Here is a 19,863-nt window from a genome sequence, read left to right as displayed (position 1 = left end):
AGATGTTCGCTAGACAGATTGCACGCACAGGGTTGAATAGTTCGCACGAATTGCACGGTCACGTGATTGGAGAATGTCCGCAGCGTGATAAGAGAATGGTCGCAAGCTCTTTTACCTTGATCAAATTTAGCGAATGATGACGTGCTGCTTCGTCAAGCTGAGATACGCGTACTTGTCACTGAGAATTCGCTCTTTGAGAATGTTCGCAATAAATATTCTTGTCGAGTTCGAGGCACTAGAATCTCGATGTGACGAAAGAGAATGTGAACTAGGGATTTGCCACGATTCAAAATGCCGAAAAGTCTCTCGCAACGAGACGATTTACGTAACGTTATTACGAGACGAGTGATATGACAAGTCTAACTTACGACACGAGCTGAACTTATGAGTACGATAAGAGCGATAGAGAACGACAAGAGTACTGACTTGACGACACGAGCACGGTATACTTTCCAGTAGCAAGGATTATGGTCGACTCTCAGAGAATTTTGGGTAACGAGGGTTTTTCGAAAAGTTTGCGAGATCATCCGATCAATTTCGTCCTATCAGCGATTGACACGACGAATCATGTGATTTTCGACCAATCGATAGCACACACATACGTTTCGTCGATTGCGAAACAACGCTGCCCTTGAAGGGTGGCTGATAAGCATAATTATTTTCGCGTAATAGATATCGACGAGCTACCTGGCGCAGTCGATCGCCGCGAATCGTCACATGCACTTATCGTGTTCCGCGTTTCGCTTTCAGGCGCGATTTACTTCTAGCAATTTCGAACAGTGACAAAAAGTGGGAAATTGCATTTCAACGATTTCTATGGCACGTTTTAATACCTCTGTTATATTATCGTTTTGTAATAATATAATACATTTAGTGCATTCCGTTTTCACCTCCATTTTCCTCTAAACGTTGAACGTTTTTGTTAACAAGTAAATCTTTTTCCATTAAATTATTACGTATGCCTTTTTGAAGGTGTACGTAATCAAAATGGTACAATATGTTGTTATCCTATATTCTCCATTACTTGCGTGTCTAAAAAATAATATGTATGTATGCGCGCGCGCGCGTGTGTGTGTAGTGTGTATGCGCGCGCGTGTGTTTGTGAAAATCTTACTGCATTTATTTTGTTTGAAATATTGTGCATGTGTCTCTTTGATTAAAGTATTTATTGCTGCTAAGTTTGGTCCATCTCAATTTTGGTCAGTGTTCCCCGGTTATGATAATTTATAATAATTTATAATTTATAAATTGACTTAACCTAATAGTGTCAATGTTTCTGTCACGTAATTAACAAATAGTGCATAAATGCTGATGTAAATTATCATCGAGGAATTAAGGAGGAATCTAGCCCTGATTCTCTTTCGGAGGAAGGCTTTCTAATTCGCGGAGGATTCTTCTAACAAGGAGGATTCTTCGGGGGGAAAGGGGTGGTCTTCGTGGTCTCAGATACCTGGGGATAGGATATTGAAATCGACGGGAAACTATGATGGGGAACGGGGTACGGAAGAATAACTCAGCTTTATCGCGAAAATTAACCTTTCCAGCGGGTCTGTTGATAGGTTGGGAAAATTTACAGAGAAAAGATGAGAGGAGGATTTTGAAGCTGGAGCGGTTGATTCTAATTGTACTGATTCCGTTTGTTCTGTTGCTGTTAAATTTGTTTGTAAAGCGGTTTTCTTGGCCGCACGTCGAGCCCGGGCGTTCCGCCGATTACGCAACCGTTTTAGGGACCACTTAGACCGTGGCAATTTAAAACTATTTCTGATCGGTTCACTACGTGAATAAAGAAAGGTAAGATACATTTAAAGAAAAAGGAAGACAATATAAGAAAGAATATAAGAATAAGAGAGAAATAGAGGAAAGATTCGTTGATTATTCGGCTACCATGAATCTTCAAGGGCCTTCAACGTAATTTAGAAACCCGAAAGATCCATAGTGGTTAATAAAAAAGAAATAGAGGAAAGATTCGTTGATTATTTGGCTACCATGAACTTTCAAGGGCCTTCAACGTAATTCGAAAACCCGAGAGATCAACATAAGAGAGGAAAGATATAAAGGAAACAAGAAGCGATTTCATGATCGCAGGGAGAGGAGGCGAGTTCGTAATGCGTTGCAATTGTGTACACACACACACACACACACACACACACACACACACACGCACGCACGCACGCACGCACGCACGCACGCGCGCGCGCGCCACACACACACACACACACACACACACACACACATATATATATGTATGCAGTATCAGTGCAGATTTCTTAATGAATTATTGAGCGAAATACTGAATAATACTTAATTAATTAATTTAATGTTATACACAGTATACACAGTATAAATGCAAAACAGCATTTATTTAGAAAAACAGGTATTATATAAAATTGTCATAAATAGAATAATATTTATATAGTTGAATATATATAATATGAGAAATTGAAAATATTGATTCTTTTATTATTAGTTCTTATATTACATCTTAAATAATAAAAAATAGGTACACTGTATATGCTGTATCGCGAGCGCCGAGAACGCAATCACGCTCACCGCTGACAAAACGGATTGCGGCAAGCGATACTTTATCCGACGAATTATTATTTTACCAAGCGATAGCGATTACCAACGCTACCGTGCTAATCGCGCAAATATTGTGTAATCGTTCCACGTGAAGCAACTGTTAACCGGATTGCGCGGCCCTTACGCGAAAAACCGCCGCGCGACCCAGAAATATACCGCGAACGCTGACGAACATGTTGATGACACGGCAAGGACCGGCCGCCTGGAACAGGATAAAAACGGAAGACCGATACTAGGAGAGGACTCGTCGAGATCCGCCGTGCCGTCTGTCACGTCTGTCGCGGTCCGAATTAAAAAAGACAATCTGTATCAAGTGTTAATAAAATTTATTGGTATTAAAAAAGTGGTGAGTGCCTCCTCCCCGCCGACTCCTTGACCGATCCACCGAAACTACCCGCACAACATTTCTGGTGGCAGCGGTGGGATCGTTTCGCAGCTACACTAGTCATCTGGAAGGAACAAACGATCGGAATTCAAGGAAAAGGCCGGAAAAGAAGTCGACATCCCTGCAGCGAGAAAGAGCCGGTAGAGCCACAACGCAGAGCATATCAGTGACACCGGAGAAGCCACGACCTACCGCAACAGCCAGCGCCACGTCACAAACATGCGAATTGCGAGCGTAATGTAAGTCATAGAAAATTAAGCCAAGCGCAGAGATAGCGAGAGAAGCGTGTAGGTAGATGTCGAACGAAGGAGTTAACCAAACTCCTGCCCAAAGAAACACGTCGTGGCTACATAGTGCGTCAGCCAGCCGAGCGCTCAGCCCGAGCCCTCCGAGCCTTGAGCAGACGGAAAATTCACGCGATAACGTACGCCGCGATTTAAGTAATTATTATTCCGACGATAGTCTGACGAGTCAACCGGAATTACATCCGAACATTGTAATTGAACGCGTGTTTTCGCTTAGTGACATAGATAATAGCCTACCGAGTAGTGAGAGACGCGATGACGCTCTATTACAACCAACAGACGCAAGATCTGACCATAACGGCACGAACGCAAGTAACCCTAGCCGCGGAGAATTCTCATTGACATCTTACGATAGTAGCGTGTTCGATCCAACCGAATTTTACACCGCTTCACAAAACATAAATCCAGCGGAAATGGCAAATCAACCCTCGGGCACACCGTTAAAATCGATCGCGGAAGAACAACAAGTAGTAAACAAAGAATTGGACGACGAAGTAAAAAGGATGAGAGCCACTTTAAGCCAGGCACACTGGAAATCTGACCCGGCGGAATCTTCGCACGACGCGCGAGATGCAATGTTGGCCGAATTGATAGAAGGCATGCGAGCACTACAGGGCCGCATACGCCAACTAGAAGTCGTTAAATACGATTGGAGTGCAGAAAATGACGAACCGATAGAAATGACATACGGGCGTACACGGGACGATGTCCGAAATTCGCGAGATCCCGCACATACGTTTATGAAACTGAAAGAAGCCCGCGATATGATTTCGGAAATGGACGGATCATCGCGGAACCAAGTTCAAAAATTTTTAAATGCAAGCACGTACGCGATGAGCGAAATCAATCCTGCCGACGAAAAATTATTATTAAAAGCGATCTTGTGCACGAAACTAACAGGGAAAGCCATGCACGATTTCCAAACAAGGGATATACGCACGTTCATGCAACTGAAGCGCGAGATCGAGATGTGCTATTTGGCAAAGCGTAGCACTACGCACATTCAGCGAGAGTTTAATATAACCCGTCAAAAACCCGGGGAAAGCGCGCGAGAATACGGACTCCGCGTTGACAAACTAGCAATGGAACTCTATCAATCTATGGTAGAAGGACGCGAGCACACCGCGGAGCAACGAAAGGCAATCCTAGATACGATACAAGAATTAGCCCTAGAAAATTTCCAACTAGGATTACGTGACGAGATACAAACAATAGTACGATCCAGGAACTATACGAATTTAACAGCCGCGATGCTAGGCGCGACAGCCGAAGAAAAATTAAAAGGTAGCCAACCTATAAAAATGTACAATAACGAGAAAGCTAGAAGCAACCAAGAACAGTATAGAAACCGCAATCAAAAACTGGAGTGCCATAAATGCGGTAGGCTAGGACATTTGGCGCGCGACTGTCGTTCAAGCCGATACACAAATAAATATCCGCTACCGCGAGCCGAACGACCGGCGAACGTAAATAATATCGAGAAATACTGCTCGTACTGCAAAAAGGCAGGTCATAAGCGCGACGAATGCTGGTCACTGAACGGCCGCCCGAGAAAGGGGCAGCCGAGACGCACGAGACAGGATAATGAAAAAGGGCGACAAATAAATACCGCTGTAATAATGAGAAAGAATAAGCAGCAAAGGGGGAGCGATGACCTATCGTTCACAAGCAGTGGCGACGACGAAGAAGAAGAGAAACCGAGAACAAAGATAACGCGAACCGTACGCGAGCATCAAGTGACACAGGTGAATACGCCTCACACAAACGCCACGTTAGACTTGATTACCCTGCCGATGCGAGAGACAAAAAAGGGAAAAACAAGTTTCCTCCTCGATACAGGCGCCACTTTGACATTAATAAAAGTAGGAAATCTAAAGGGAAACACACTAATGCGCGAAGAGCGTTTTGCCCTAACCGGAGTTACGGGCCACAAGATACACACACTCGGAAAGATAAGAGCAACGATAACGCTAGGAGACCGAGAGATACGGCACACTATGTATGTGGTAAGAGATGACTTCCCAATAAATTATGAAGGGATACTGGGACTAGACTTTTTGAATAAAGCAAGCGAAATGCGATCATGGGAAAAAACAAGTCCGTATTGGCAACACAACTTTCAAACTCTACCCGTACAAGAAAACCATGCTAACGCCTCGCAGTGAAACTATAATTCAGGCAGTAACCGATCGGAATAGCATTGGAATAGTAAATGCAGTCGAAACCAAACCCGGAGTTTTCATAGGAAATTGTTTGGTCATACCAGAAGAAAACGTATGTCCAATAAGTGTGATAAATACCACAGGAGAATCCGTGGAGATAACAACGCCGCTAGTCATGATGGACGAGATAAAGACAAAAGACGCCGCACACATGTATACCATGGAGGTGTCAAGTAACGAAACAAGCGACGAGCCCATTCAAGCTCATAAAGAAAAATTGCACAGACAAATGCGAACCGAGCATTTAAATAAAGAGGAAAAGAAAACCTTGCACCAGATTTGCGAAGATTTCTGTGATATCTTCCACCTAGAAAACGACCGCCTATCGTACACTAACGCAGTAGCACATGAAATAAATACGCGAGCAGATAGCGCGCCGGTGAATGTCCGACCATATAGATTACCAGAGAAGCACAAGGCAGAAGTAAATAAACAGATAGCGAAAATGCTGGTCGACGAGATAATCCGTCCCAGCACGAGTCAGTGGAACGCACCCTTACTAGTAGTGCCAAAGAAATTAGACGCATCTGGAGAGCGAAAACTACGAATAGTTGTGGACTTTCGGAAATTGAATGACTTAACAATCGGCGATTCTTTCCCGCTCCCGAATATCACTGACATACTAGACCAACTAGGAAACGCGAAATACTTTACAACATTGGATTTAGTATCGGGATACCATCAAATCCCCATGCATGAGGAACACAAACAAAAAACAGCATTCTCCACACCTTACGGGCACTACGAATTTAATAGAATGCCTTTTGGATTAAAAAATGCGCCTGCAACATTCCAGAGACTTATGAATTCCGTACTAACCGGATTACAAGGCCTCAAATGCCTAGTCTGTCTAGATGACATCGTAATATATGGACCAAATTTGAAAGAGCATAACAAAAGACTAATTGAAGTATTCAAAAAACTAAGAAACTACAATCTGAAACTACAACCGAATAAATGTGAATTCTTAAGAAAGGAAGTGACATACTTAGGACACATTATCTCCGAAAACGGTATAATACCGGATCCTGCGAAAATAACGGCCGTAGCAAACTTTCCAATACCAAAACGGGTAAAAGATGTGCAATCCTTCATAGGATTAGCCGGATATTATAGAAGATTCATCGAGAATTTTTCGAAGATAGCAAAACCACTACACGACAAAACTAATAAAAAAGGATGAGAAGTTCGCTTGGACAGCAGAACAACAGAACGCATTCGAAACATTAAAAGAAAAGTTAACGACCACACCAGTTCTAGCTTACCCGGACTTCACTAAACAATTTATAGTAACGACAGACGCATCCGGATACGCCATCGGAGCAGTATTGTCGCAAGGGCCAGTAGGCCAAGACCGACCAATTGCATACGCAAGCAGAATTCTGAATAAAGCGGAACAAAACTATAATACAACGGAGAAAGAATTGTTAGCCATAGTATGGGCCGTCAAACACTTTCGACCATACCTCTATGGAACAAAATTTCAAATAATTACAGACCACAAGCCATTGATCTGGGTATTTAGTATAACAGACCCTGGTTCACGATTAATCAGATGGAGGCTCAAATTAGAAGAGTACGACTATGAGGTGATACACAAGGCAGGTAAAGGCAATACAAATGCTGACGCGCTCAGCAGAAACCCGATCGCGCTTGACACACAGATAAACAGCATCGAGCGCGACAAGGAAGAACGCGAATATAACAAAGAAGACAAGGAGCAAATAATATAGGAATATCATAATGCCCCCCTCGGAGGACATCAAGACGTAACACGTACCGTAAATCGAATACGACTAATGCACAACTGGCACGGACTAATACGAGATGTGGAAGAATACATCGCCAAATGTGAATACTGCCAGAAAAACAAACTAAGCAAGAAAACCAAAATGCCTCTAGTACTGATCGACACGGCAGAAAGATCGTTTCAAAAATGCGCCCTGGACATCGTAGGACCACTCACGGTCACCATGAAAGGAAATAAATACCTACTAACATTTCAAGACGACTTAACAAAATTTAGTAAAGCAATACCGATATCAGACCAGGAAGCAAACACGATTGCCAAAGAGTTCACCACAAAAATAATATGCGAATTCGGAATACCGGAGACAGTACTGACAGATCAAGGAACGAACTTCGTCAGTGAAATGTTCAAGGATGTATGCACCCTCCTAAAAATAACGAAAATTCAAACAACTGCGTACCATCCTGAAAGCAACGGAGCCCTGGAGAGATCGCACAGGACTCTGATCGAATACTTAAGGAACTATATAAATGAGGATCAAACCAACTGGGATGAATGGATCCCATATGCGATGTTCACGTACAATACGACATCGCATACAGCAACGGGCTATACACCGTTCGAATTGATGTATGGGCACCGAGCAACATTACCTACGGCCCTGGCAGCGCCGCCGAAACCATATTACACATACGATAACTACGCGCAAGAACTAAGAGAATGACTCAGAGCCACACAGAAAGTAACAAAAGAACATATTCGCGAAGCAAAACAAAAGGCAAAAAACTATGCAGATAAAAATACGAATACTAAAACCTTCAAAGTAGGAGACAAGGTCCTCCTGCATGACGAAGCAGTGCGCAGAGGACGATCGAAGAAATTGGAAGCACCATGGATAGGTCCATATCAAATAATCGAGAAAACCTCTGATGTTAATTACAGGATTAAACAGAAACGAAAAATTACGACGGTGCACGCGAACCGACTCAAACTATTCATCGAAGATTAGTAAACAACGCATACGAATAATTACCCGCAACAAGCAAAAAGCAAAAGCAGTAAAATAAAGATATTAATAATAAAGACAGCATAAATTAGAGTTAGTAAAAAGAAAAAAAAAAAAAAAATACAGGACTCACCAGTCACGCAGGACAGCGACGAACCGCTGCCCGGTGGCAACGCAAACCCGCACCCGCAACGAGTCGCGGGGGTAGAGCTCCTCGCAGACGGGCGGAGGGGGCACAGGAGACCTCTCTATCGCAGATCGTTTGAACACGGGGACGACACTCCCCCGTCCAGACGACCGTGGACGGCCACCTGGACGCCATCCTTAAGGCTACCCGTTGGGCCGCCAGGCGGTATGACCGCCGCACGCATTCACCACACATGATGGGAACATGTTCCCGACCACACCTAGTGCACTGCATGATGGAAAATAAAGAAACAAAAACCCGTCCACGACGCGCGATAGACCACGGTCGACGGCAGACTGAACAAAATAATTTATAATGTTAAACGTAGCACACAAAAAATGCACGACGAGGATTCACGAAAAAGTAACCCGAACCCTAAACTTGCAGGATGCTCCTTATGTGGAGAAGAGCAGGACAAGCGACACCTGACTCTCGGCATAATCTTGACTGGGAATTGTTCTCGCACCAGCCAGGAATCTACTACGAGGAAATCGGTCAGCTGAGACAGGCTGAATCGACATGGAAATTAGTGATAAAACTGAGCGCAAAAGAATTAGAGATCAGACATCAGCAATTGCAAGACTATATGGAGGAAACCGCAATACAGTGCCGAAAAGTAATAGGCAACGCCCAGTTAGGTTGCCGAAACATTATGAGGATAGATAGAAAAAACACCAAACTGATCACGCTGTTGACACAAGTAGAAACGCTATACAAAACGACTGACAAACGACGAGGACTGCTAGATGCGGTCGAGTCGGTCAGCAAAATATTATTCGGAATGATGGACGCCGACGATCAGAAACTAATAGACGAGCAACTGCAAACGTTACGAACAAACGGCAAGGTACTGCAGCATGCAGTAGCAAATCAAATAAAAGTAATCAACGCCACAATAGCGCACTTGGACGAATTAGAAAATACTCTAAATTATAATGAAAATCTGATAATGAGTGCGACAAAACGACTAGAACAACGATTGACCGAGTCAACACTACAGGCGGACGTAGACGAACACTTACTAATCCTGACAACGATAATGAACGATTTAACGAAGGACACGGAAAATGTAATAGACTACCTGACATACGGGAAAAACGGAATGATACCGACACGATTACTACCCATCAAACATATAATAACAGCCCTCAAAGAAGCGGCTACACAATTACAAATGGGATTACACTTTCCTTTTAAAATCCAGATTGAGCACTGGCAGACCATACACACATACATCACTTTTAGCGCATATTCAGATGGTCCATACATATACACAATCTTGCGATTTCCGGTAGTAGCATATCCTACATTTAAACTAGTTAAAGCAATACCGTTACCAGTACACGATCATGCGAATGTATTCGCCTACATAAAAATAAACCATCTCTTGCTAGCTATAGATAAAGAGAATCACCACTACAAATTACTAGAGGAAGTAGAGTTAGAACGCTGCATACGAGAAACAAACACATACACATGCGAACAGAATTTCGCGACATATTATGCGGAAACAACAGCACCATGCGAGGTGCAAATATATACACATACACCGGGACAGCTCAATTACTGCGAAAAGAATCATATGATATCTAACACACCGTTGTGGATAGCATTGACGGAGGAGCAAGCGTGGCTCTACTCCATGGCACACAAGCAAGAAATTAGCATTAAGTGCGAAAAGCAAATAGAAAAGAAAATTATATTAGAAGAAACCGGAAAAATAAAACTAAAAGATAATTGCAAACTAATCACACCAAACGTAATATTAAAAGCACGAAAAATTGAGGGAATAAAATATATTCAAAACCTCCCCGAATACAATATAACATTAGAAATAAAAAATAAAGACACCGATAAGAATAAGCTAGCGAAAACCGACACGTTACGACAAATAATTAAGAACCCCGTAGATTTAACCAAGTTAAGCATAAGTCTAGAAGAAATAAGAGAAACTCTAGAAGATAGCGATTATAACTTACTCAAAAATAAATACACTGTATACTCTATGGGAACAGGCACCTGCGTAGTAATAATAACTATAATAGGATTAATAACATGGCGCACAAACAAAAACAAAAATAAAAAGCAAAAGAAAAGCGAGACCGCATAGAGGCGCCGCGACGCTATGTTATATTAGTCATAAGCACACGATTATATTACAGTTACGCGACAACATATGTAAACTAACAAGTAAGATCACCTTCCATCGAAGGGAGGGAGGGATGCCGCGAGCGCCAAGTAAGGGACACATGGAAGCCGAACCCCCATGGTTCCCTTCCATCAAAGGGGGAGGGATGTCGCGAGCGCCGAGAACGCAATCACGCTCACCGCTGACAAAGCGGATTGCGGCAAGCGATACTTTATCCGACGAATTATTATTTTACCAAGCGATAGCGATTACCAACGCTATCGTGCTAATCGCGCAAATATTGTGTAATCGTTCCACGTGAAGCAATTGTTAACCGGGTTGCGCGGCCCTTACGCGGAAAACCGCCGCGCGACCCAGAAATATACCGCGAACGCTGACGAACATGTTGATGACACGGCAAGGACCGGCCGCCTGGAACAGGATAAAAACGGAAGACCGATACTAGGAGAGGACTCGTCGAGATCTGCCGTGCCGTCACGTCTGTCGCGGTCCGAATTAAAAAAGACAATCTGTATCAAGTGTTAATAAAATTTATTGGTATTAAAAAAGTGGTGAGTGCCTCCTCCCCGCCGACTCCTTGACCGATCCACCGAAACGACCCGCACCACAATGCGTTGTACTTAACTATTATATAACGAGTTGTCAAAATTTATAATATGTTATAAAGAACGCCTTTTGTATGGTAAAAATGTTAAGAAAAATATAGATATTGGGAAAAATTGTATAAAAAGTAAAAAAAGTTTTACCCAGATAATCTTCTTGTCACTCTCTCTCGTTCTCTTTTCCTCTGTTCCTCTTTCTCTTTTTGTAAATATAGAATAATAATATATTATTTATATTATTTAAAAGTTACACTACAGTTAATTTTTATTTTATGAAATTTGAAGTTAGCACTACCTTTCTTCCTTTCTGTCTCTCTCTCTCTCTCTCTCTCTCTCTTTCTCTCTATAATTATGTATTTGTATGCATATATATATATATATATATATATACATATACATATATATACATATACATATATATATATATATATATATACATCTTTCATATATGTCTTATATGTAATATTTAATTATATATAGAACATTTTTTTCTAAGAATTTATTTACCACGAATAATCGGAAAATTATAAATTCGAATCCTGAAAATGACATTAAAAATTACTAATTTCATGTAACCTTATTAATTACAATTCAATTTTAAATTTTGTTGTAAGCTGATATATATATATATATATTACCTGTTTTTTTTAATAAATACTGTCTTGCTATATACTGTGTATAATGTTAAATTGATTAAGTATTCAGTATTTTACTCTCAATAATTCATTAATGAATTTGCACTGACACTGCATTATTTATTTTTTACGTGACACTGCACTATTTATTTACATATTCTTTCTGTACTAAAAACTGCTCTATTAAATCAGTCGATAATACGTTCAATCGATAATATCAATATGATACCGCGGCGTAAACTCATACTTATCATATTATACCGTGATAGAAAAGTCGATAAGGATGGAAAAGTCAATTTCACAATTATATATCGTTATCAGATGTTAGGTTGCAATTGATAATTCAATGAGAAAAACTCATTTTCAGAAAATAATTTTTCTCATTGAGCCATTGCATGTGCTCCGACATTCGATAATGACACATGCTATATTATGACAAGAAATATAAAGGGTTTATCTATAATATGACTATTTTATTATCATTAATTACAATACATTATAAAAAAACTAGCGTCAATTTGCGATTGTTGATCGATCAGAAAATACATATAATATTAAAATTTACATGTGCTTTTAGCTTACTTTTATTAAAAGTATAATGTAACTATAATCACCCCTACGACACAAAATTGCAGACTCGATAATATAGCAATATAAAAAATGATTTATCATACGCGCTCGCATAATATAATAAAAGAGATACTAGAGATACTATTCCTATAAACAAATAGCGTTACCAATCATGTAATAAACGCATAAACGCATAAATGATAATAACGATAATTTATTTTTATATATTTTTATTTTTTATTAATATATATAATTTTTCTATTAATACATATAATACATATTTGTTCATTTATATATTTTCATGATTCACGATTCAGGGCCGCTGTCAAGTCCACGTTCACGTCCACCTCCACGTCCTCGTCCATGTCTTCCATTTCTTCCTCGCCCCCAATGATAGTGGGCAAAGGATAAACCGATAAGAAGCGAAAGAAACGCTCCTCTTGTTTCCGATCACTTGTTCGAGTGCTTCTGGGTTTCCATTTGTTAAAATAAAATAATTGAAAATAAATGAAATAAAATGTATAAACAATATATATATATATATATATATACACAAGTGTGTGTGTGTGTGTGTATGTGTGGGGGGGGCGTGTAAATGTTCATTCATTATACACACATACATACGAGGGTAGTCTGAAAAGTTTTGAGCCTAACATAGAAACAAGTATTTTTTCGGTCAAATATAGCTTTATTTTTCAACATAATCTCCTTTTAAGTCGATACACTTTTCCCATCGATACTCTAACCTTTTTAACCTCTCCAAATAGTAGTTGGCGTCTTGCTCCGCAAAATAGGCGTTTACGTATGCGATGATCTCTTCGTTCGATGAAAATCTCTGTCCTCCAAACGAAACTTTAAGCTTACAAACAGGAAAAAGTCGCTGGAGGCCAGATTTGGTGAATACGGTGGGGTCAACCAATTCGAAGTGCAGTGAATTTTGGCCATGGCGACCGCCGAAGTGAGCAAATGCGTTGTCTTGATGGAACAGCACTTTCTTCTTCTTCAACTGCGGCCGTTCTTTTTTTGCAATTTCTGTCTTCAGCTTATCAAGTAATTATGCGTAATACGCTCCCGTTATTGTTTTACCTTTTTCAAGATAGTCGATACACACAATTCCGTGACTATCCCAAAAAACAGTCGCCATTACCTTCCCAGCTGATGAAACCGTCTTCATCTTTTTCGGAGCAGGTTCATCCTTTGCAGTCCACTATTTTGACTGTTCTTTTGTCTCTGGAGTGTAGTGGTGGATCCAAGTTTCATCTACAGTTATGAATCGATGCAAAAAATCTGACTCGACGTTTCGCTTGAAACGCTCCAACAGGGCTTTGGAAATGTTCATTTGAATTCGTTTTTGGTCCAAAGTGAGCAAGCGCGGCACCCAACGCACGGATAGTTTGCGCAGATCCACTTCTCTTCAGTCAATATATGACAAACGCGTTCTTTCAATATGCCCATAGCCTCTGCTATCTCTCTAACCTTGGCGGTCGTCCAGTACCATTTGGTGAACATTTTCAATGTTATCAGCGGTGATCGCAGTTTTTGGCGTGCCGAATGCTCATCATCAGCCAAGCTGGTACGACCACATTTAAATTCAGCTGCCCATCTTTTTACGGTGGCAAATGATGGGGCAGAGTCCCCGTAAACAGCGTCCAACTCGATTTTAATTTGCGCAGGCATATTGCGCAGGCGTATTACTTTTCAAATGTAAGAATTTAATCACGGCACGATATTCAATTTTTTCCATTTTTATAAAAACACTGACATCGACTGACACAAACGACTGTCAAACAACAACTGAGCGTCCAAAATGGCTGAAATTTTCACAAAAATCTTTCAAAGCATATACTATTGTAGTACTAGAATGGTTTTGACGAGTAATGTCATCTTCATGTTAAGGCTCAAAACTTTTCAGACTATCCTCGTACATACATATACATGTACATACAGTGAAGAGGCAGGGAGGGTAAAGCCTTGTGTCCGCGATACTAGAAATCGGTCCGACATCTTGGCTGGAAAGAGAATTGATCAATCGCATTGGTTAATTGACTAAATTATTCAAATGCAATTAACCAATTCTTTTTCCATCCGAGATCTCGGATTGATCTCTAGCATCGTGGACACAAGACTTAAGAGAAAGTCTTAAAATTACCTGTAGATTTAACACTGACACTTACACCAGCATCGTTAACTTCGATGTCAATGTCGGTGTTAGCGGCGTTGATGGCGATGGTAGTGTTAGCGACGATGTCAGCGGTGCGAGCCGCGAAGGTGACGGTGGCAGCGATAATAGGAGGCTGGGTCGGCGATATCAGTATCGGCACGAGCCATTGATATATCGAATGGCTCGTCGAAGTCCATCAAAAACATTTAAAAGTTTTTAAAATATTTTAATGAATGTTTTTTTCGATGTTGACATAAGAATTATTGCATCTTTATAAAATATAAAATAATTCTTATGTAGATATGTAAAAGTTGGAAAAGTATCTAATATATAATTATTATTTTAATGTATTATTTGTATTAAGAATTTATTTACATTTGTATTGTATTAAGAATTTATTTTCTTTTTCTGTACGCTTCATTTTCACATTGCTCGCGTTTCGACAAAGGATAAAACAATGAAAAGTCAAATATATTAATATCGCCACTCGTATGAATTTTATGTCACCGCCGTTTCTGGTCATCATTATTATTTCACTATTTTTCACTATTCGAGATTTGTTCTTTTATAATACTTTGCTGCTATTAAAAATTTGATGTTTGATTAGTGTAAACTACAAACAGGATTAAAAAGAACATTTCAATGCAAAATAAATGTAGCGCATTACGTATAAGAATTTAATATATTATGTAATGGTCCGTCCTCGCCGGGCATGTCGTGCGAGTTCGGGTGCGCAGACGTGCTCATCGGTTGTCGGGCTCGGGAATTAATAAGGTTTTCTGACTCGGATGTTGGTAAAAGAATATATTTGATGTAATTGAATATAGATACACAGCGGGATTGATTCGCCTAGCTCGCTTATTGGCTGGTGTTACGTGCTGTTCGCCGCGTAGTCTTCGGTGCACGTGAAGTATGCGCGGTATGCTCGGAGCGCGCGGCGCGTGCGTCGTAGCGAGATATTGGTGCGTGTCAGGGCCTACTGGTCGTGTAGGCGCGTGATTGGTAGAACGGCGATTCATCGGTAGCGCTTGCAGTGCGTGCCGCGTGATCGATGCGCGTTCGAATGTCAAAAGTGAGAATGTTCGTTTCTGTTCACGGATCTTAAATGAGAGATAAGTATACTTGTCAGAAATCGAGAATACTCCGTCCCATGGGCTCGTGTAATGGTAAGAGTGGTGAGAATGCTCCGTCTCGGAGTTGAAAGATAGGAGGAACGAATGACAAGTATGCTTGTCGGGGAAGCGTTGAGACTGAGAATGCTGTCTCGAGGAAGCAGAAGCCAAGTATGCTTGACGGGAACTGATAATGCTCTGTTCCGATTTTCTCACTTTTGTGGATGGATGATACCTGGTGTCGAGTATGCTCGGCGGAGATCAGGAATGTCTATATGGTTTTTCGATAACGATCGGAGATGTGAACAGGTTGGAGGATCGGATCGATCTGGTTGTTTTATCGTGGGGGTCGGCTGGATTTATATACCCGGTCGCGTTTATTATTTTTAACTAACAAAATAGTGCGGGTCGTCGGCGGTGTTTGACATATACGTGCTGAATGCATGTTTGTTACGCGCGCAACGGTCGGTGTGTTCGATATCACGGGCGCGCGCGTCAGTCGATGTGTTCGGTAGCGAGCGCGGAGCCCGGTCGCACTTATAATTAGAACGAGGTGAGAGACGTATTATTACACGTTGCTTCCTCCCGCTTTACGGTGGAACAACGGGAAGAAATGATCGGACAAACGTTGTATCTAACACATGATATATTTAAGCGTATACAATCATTCGAACTCGCGGATATATTTGCACTGACCGTGCCGGTCGAATCGTAACGTGAAACGCTTACCGTCGATTCAGGCTTTGTATATCTTCGACACGTGGATCGCGAAGTAGGGCACTTCGATGGTCCCCGCTCACGTCGACGATGACAGGTGGCGGTGGTGCGGCAGGTCCATAGGTAGGTCTGGTGGCGGCGACCTTCGCGGCTTGTGAGGGTCGTATCTTCGGGATGGTGGTAGCCAGTGAGATAGTGGTAGCCATAGGTCGGATGTTATCCGGGGGAGATTGACTGGGCCGCGTGGTGTCCGATGATGTCGTGATCTGCTCGGTGATTGTCAGAATTGTCAGCGCCGCGGATTGGTTGGCCGACGGTCGCATCGTCTCGGTCGGAGTATCGGTCGGACGGTGGACGTGCGGACGTCGAGTCTTCCCCACGGGCCTCGCGATCTCATGCCCGAGCGCTTTGGTCTGTCCCGGTGGCGGCGGAAGCTCCGTTGGTGTGTTGGCTGGCGAGTCATCGACTAAATCCAAGTCGGAGATGTCTCCGAACAGATCAACCAGTTTAACGACACACTGACTCCTGGCGCTGGTTTCCAGCGGCATGATGGTGATGACGATTGGAGCAAAGCTTTCCATTTTCGGGCCTGCTGAGCGGTCGATCGCTTCACTGAAAGTATCAGATTTTGATACTCGCCGGGTGTGCGTAGGCTGGTTAGCCGAGCGGTGCAGACGGGGCTGCCGTGAAGTAGTCGTTCCCACAAGATTTCGAACTTCGTACCTCCCGGAGTTCGGCTTCGGCGACAAAATCGCTTCCAAGTCGTCGCTATCCATTGTCACGTGTTAGATTTCGCGCTTGGCTACTATCTGGGAAATTATCTTGAACGCGGCGGTATTTATACCCGAATTGTTTTCTTTGTTTCGACCTATTCTTTGTCCGATTTATTTTCCGAATTGTTTTTTTTTGTCCTCGATTTACTCTTCTCAGGCGACTTAATCGCGGATAATATCGTCATCGGACAATTCGGCATTATTTTCGGCGATGTTTTTAATTTCGGGATCGCGAACGTTTTCGTTGTTTTTGGTCGACGCAGCTTAAGATTCTGTGCATGTACCACTTTCCCCGCTCGCGCAGATCGAAAATGACGGGTGATATGATTTTTTGTACCGTTAATGGCCCGATGAATTTCGGAAAGAACTTCGCGGCGATCGCGTCGATTTTATTCGATAGTAGGTGGAGTCACTTCCACACTTTGTCGCCGAGTGCCGGTTGCCACGGCCGGTGTCGTAAATTGTAATATTTTTCTTGCCTTTGAAACGCGTGAGTAAGATTGGCACGTACAACTTCGTAGGCCTCTTTTAAAATCTGGCTATTTGTATCGAGCGGTGGCAGGTTCATGAAATGACGTCTTCGTGATGAGAGCCGTTTAATTCGCGACCGTGATTTAGATAAGCAGGGGTGTATCCGATGGCCTCGTGCCATGCGGTGTTGTATGCAAATTGAAGGGCTAAAATGTGCTGGTCTCATCGTCGGTGACTTTTGGAAATAAATTGCTTTATCATAGTGATTAATCAAATGCTTCAAAGCTTTTATATTAAGGCTGGCGTTTTATGATGCAGAAATCCACAGCGGAATGGAATATGCGAACCAATCATAGCGGAAGAACCAAAAGAAAATTCGTCTATTCTTTTCGTTCTTTCGCTGTGATTGATTTGCACATTTCGCTGTGGACATTTCCGCACCATGAGACGCCAGTTTTAGGCTGGTTACATACAGGATGCGGCAACGCGATAGCCAATCACCGTCTTATTTTCTGATATATAATTTCGTTACATATCAAAAACTATACGAGACCGCCAATTAAGTTATAAGAAAGAGATGATCAATATCCTCATCTCTATAACATATATCAAGATCAAGCTCATCGAAGCTATGTCTCCTAATATAAAGATTTACCATGGAAATATGTATATTATTTATAAATTATTTATAAAATACTTAACATAACAAAATAAATGATATTACAACAAACTTACTTTTTATAAAAAGAAAAAAGTCGCCAAGTATATACGCGCAACGTGTATGTGAAAGATTATTATATAAAAGTGTTACTTTTTAATGGAAAGAAAGTTTTTCAGTTACTGCCGCAAATTATATTTTCTTTAAAAAATGAAAATAAAACTTAAGATTCATATCTTTACATCCGAAAACTTTTTATTTTTACAGTTGTATATCAGTTGTATTGTATATTTTATTTATACAGTTGTATATAAGATATATCATCATATTATAATCATGGCAAAAAATGTAAGTATATATATATATTATTTATAAAATACTTAATACAAAATAAATGATATCACAACAAACTTATAACTTATAACTTTTTATAAAAAAGTAAAAAAAGTCGCCAAGTGTACGCGCAGTGTGTATGTGAAAGATTATTACAAGTTTATGCGCAGTGTGTATGAAAACTCAAGTACATATCTTTGCACCAAAGATTCAAATATTATATTACAAAATTACGTCATCTTACTGATGTTCAAATAATATATGATACTCACCTGTAATAATATGTATTATTTGTAAAAGATTTAATATCAAAAAGTGGCGCCAAGTTATAGTTCTAGTTACGTTATCTCGAAAGATCAATATACAACTGCTTTTAAAAAATAAAACCCCGTGTGATACGTATCTTTATATATTGGGTTGTCGGAAAAGTCATGATGTATTTTTTCTATTTTTTTCAAAGATCATTTATTTATATAAAGTGTTGTAGCCAGATCTACAACCAATAATAAAATAACAACCAATAATAAAAGTAGTCCGCATGGCAACAAAATTAGGTCGCATGAATCTCGAAAAGTCTTTCGAAAGACGACACAAATGTGTGACCGCCGAAATTGCGACCAGTCTTTCGAAAGACCGCAGAAATGCATCACGCGAGAACATTGCGAAAAAGCTTATCAGCAAATTCCTAAATTTGATGATCAAACCGAGCGTAATATTGATTAATCAATATCACGCAACCAATCGACGCAATCGATCAGAATGCTGATCGGACATCGATCAGACTATATAACCGATTACACAAGGCGGAATCGGGAGAGTCAAGAGTCAAGAGTCAAGAGTCAAAAGTCAAAAGTAAAGAATAACGTGTCGTTCGGAATCATATTATAATTATCGCGCAAGATATTACAAGAGCGCGGCGAAGTTCACGCGAGCTGTACTATCAGCGTCTCAGGTGACATATTCGGTCATCGGCCGCCAGAGTAACGCGATACGCGCCGAGCCGCCCGCCGACGTTTAACCGTGTGTGAAAGAAATAAAATAAGCAATACTAAATTCAAGAAAGTGTGAAATTATTAAATAAACAGTAAAAATAAAGAAAGTGTGTTAGTGATTTCAAGAAGATTTCCTTTCTTTTGATCCTGCTCGGAGTTCCAACTCCTTAGGCTTAACGAACCCGACTATCTCTAATATTATCGTTGTAGCCCATCCGGGGTACAACAAAAGAACAAAGATTAATCAATGATATA

General features: G+C 41.0%; 1 protein-coding gene and 1 long non-coding RNA gene across 2 annotated transcripts in view; both read left to right on the top strand.

Moving 5' to 3' along the window:
- LOC148936005 (uncharacterized) overlaps window positions 1–19,863 on the top strand; it is an 86,657-nt gene that overhangs the window by 12,969 nt on the left and 53,825 nt on the right. The gene's annotated exons all lie outside the window — the stretch shown is intronic.
- On the top strand, window positions 3,229–8,369 carry LOC148936013 (uncharacterized). Its single transcript, XM_089079298.1, is given in 2 exon segments — window positions 3,229–5,368; window positions 5,370–8,369. Coding segments are annotated over 2 exon segments (3,414 nt in total). The 5' UTR covers window positions 3,229–3,260; the 3' UTR covers window positions 6,676–8,369.

Source organism: Pogonomyrmex barbatus, unplaced genomic scaffold, assembly GCF_055798465.1.
Source record: "Pogonomyrmex barbatus isolate J1 unplaced genomic scaffold, ASM5579846v1 scaffold3, whole genome shotgun sequence".
In the NCBI taxonomy this organism is placed as follows: Eukaryota; Metazoa; Arthropoda; class Insecta; order Hymenoptera; family Formicidae; genus Pogonomyrmex; species Pogonomyrmex barbatus.
Note: the sequence above shows the minus strand (reverse complement) of the source record. Positions and strands in the feature narration are given on the sequence as shown.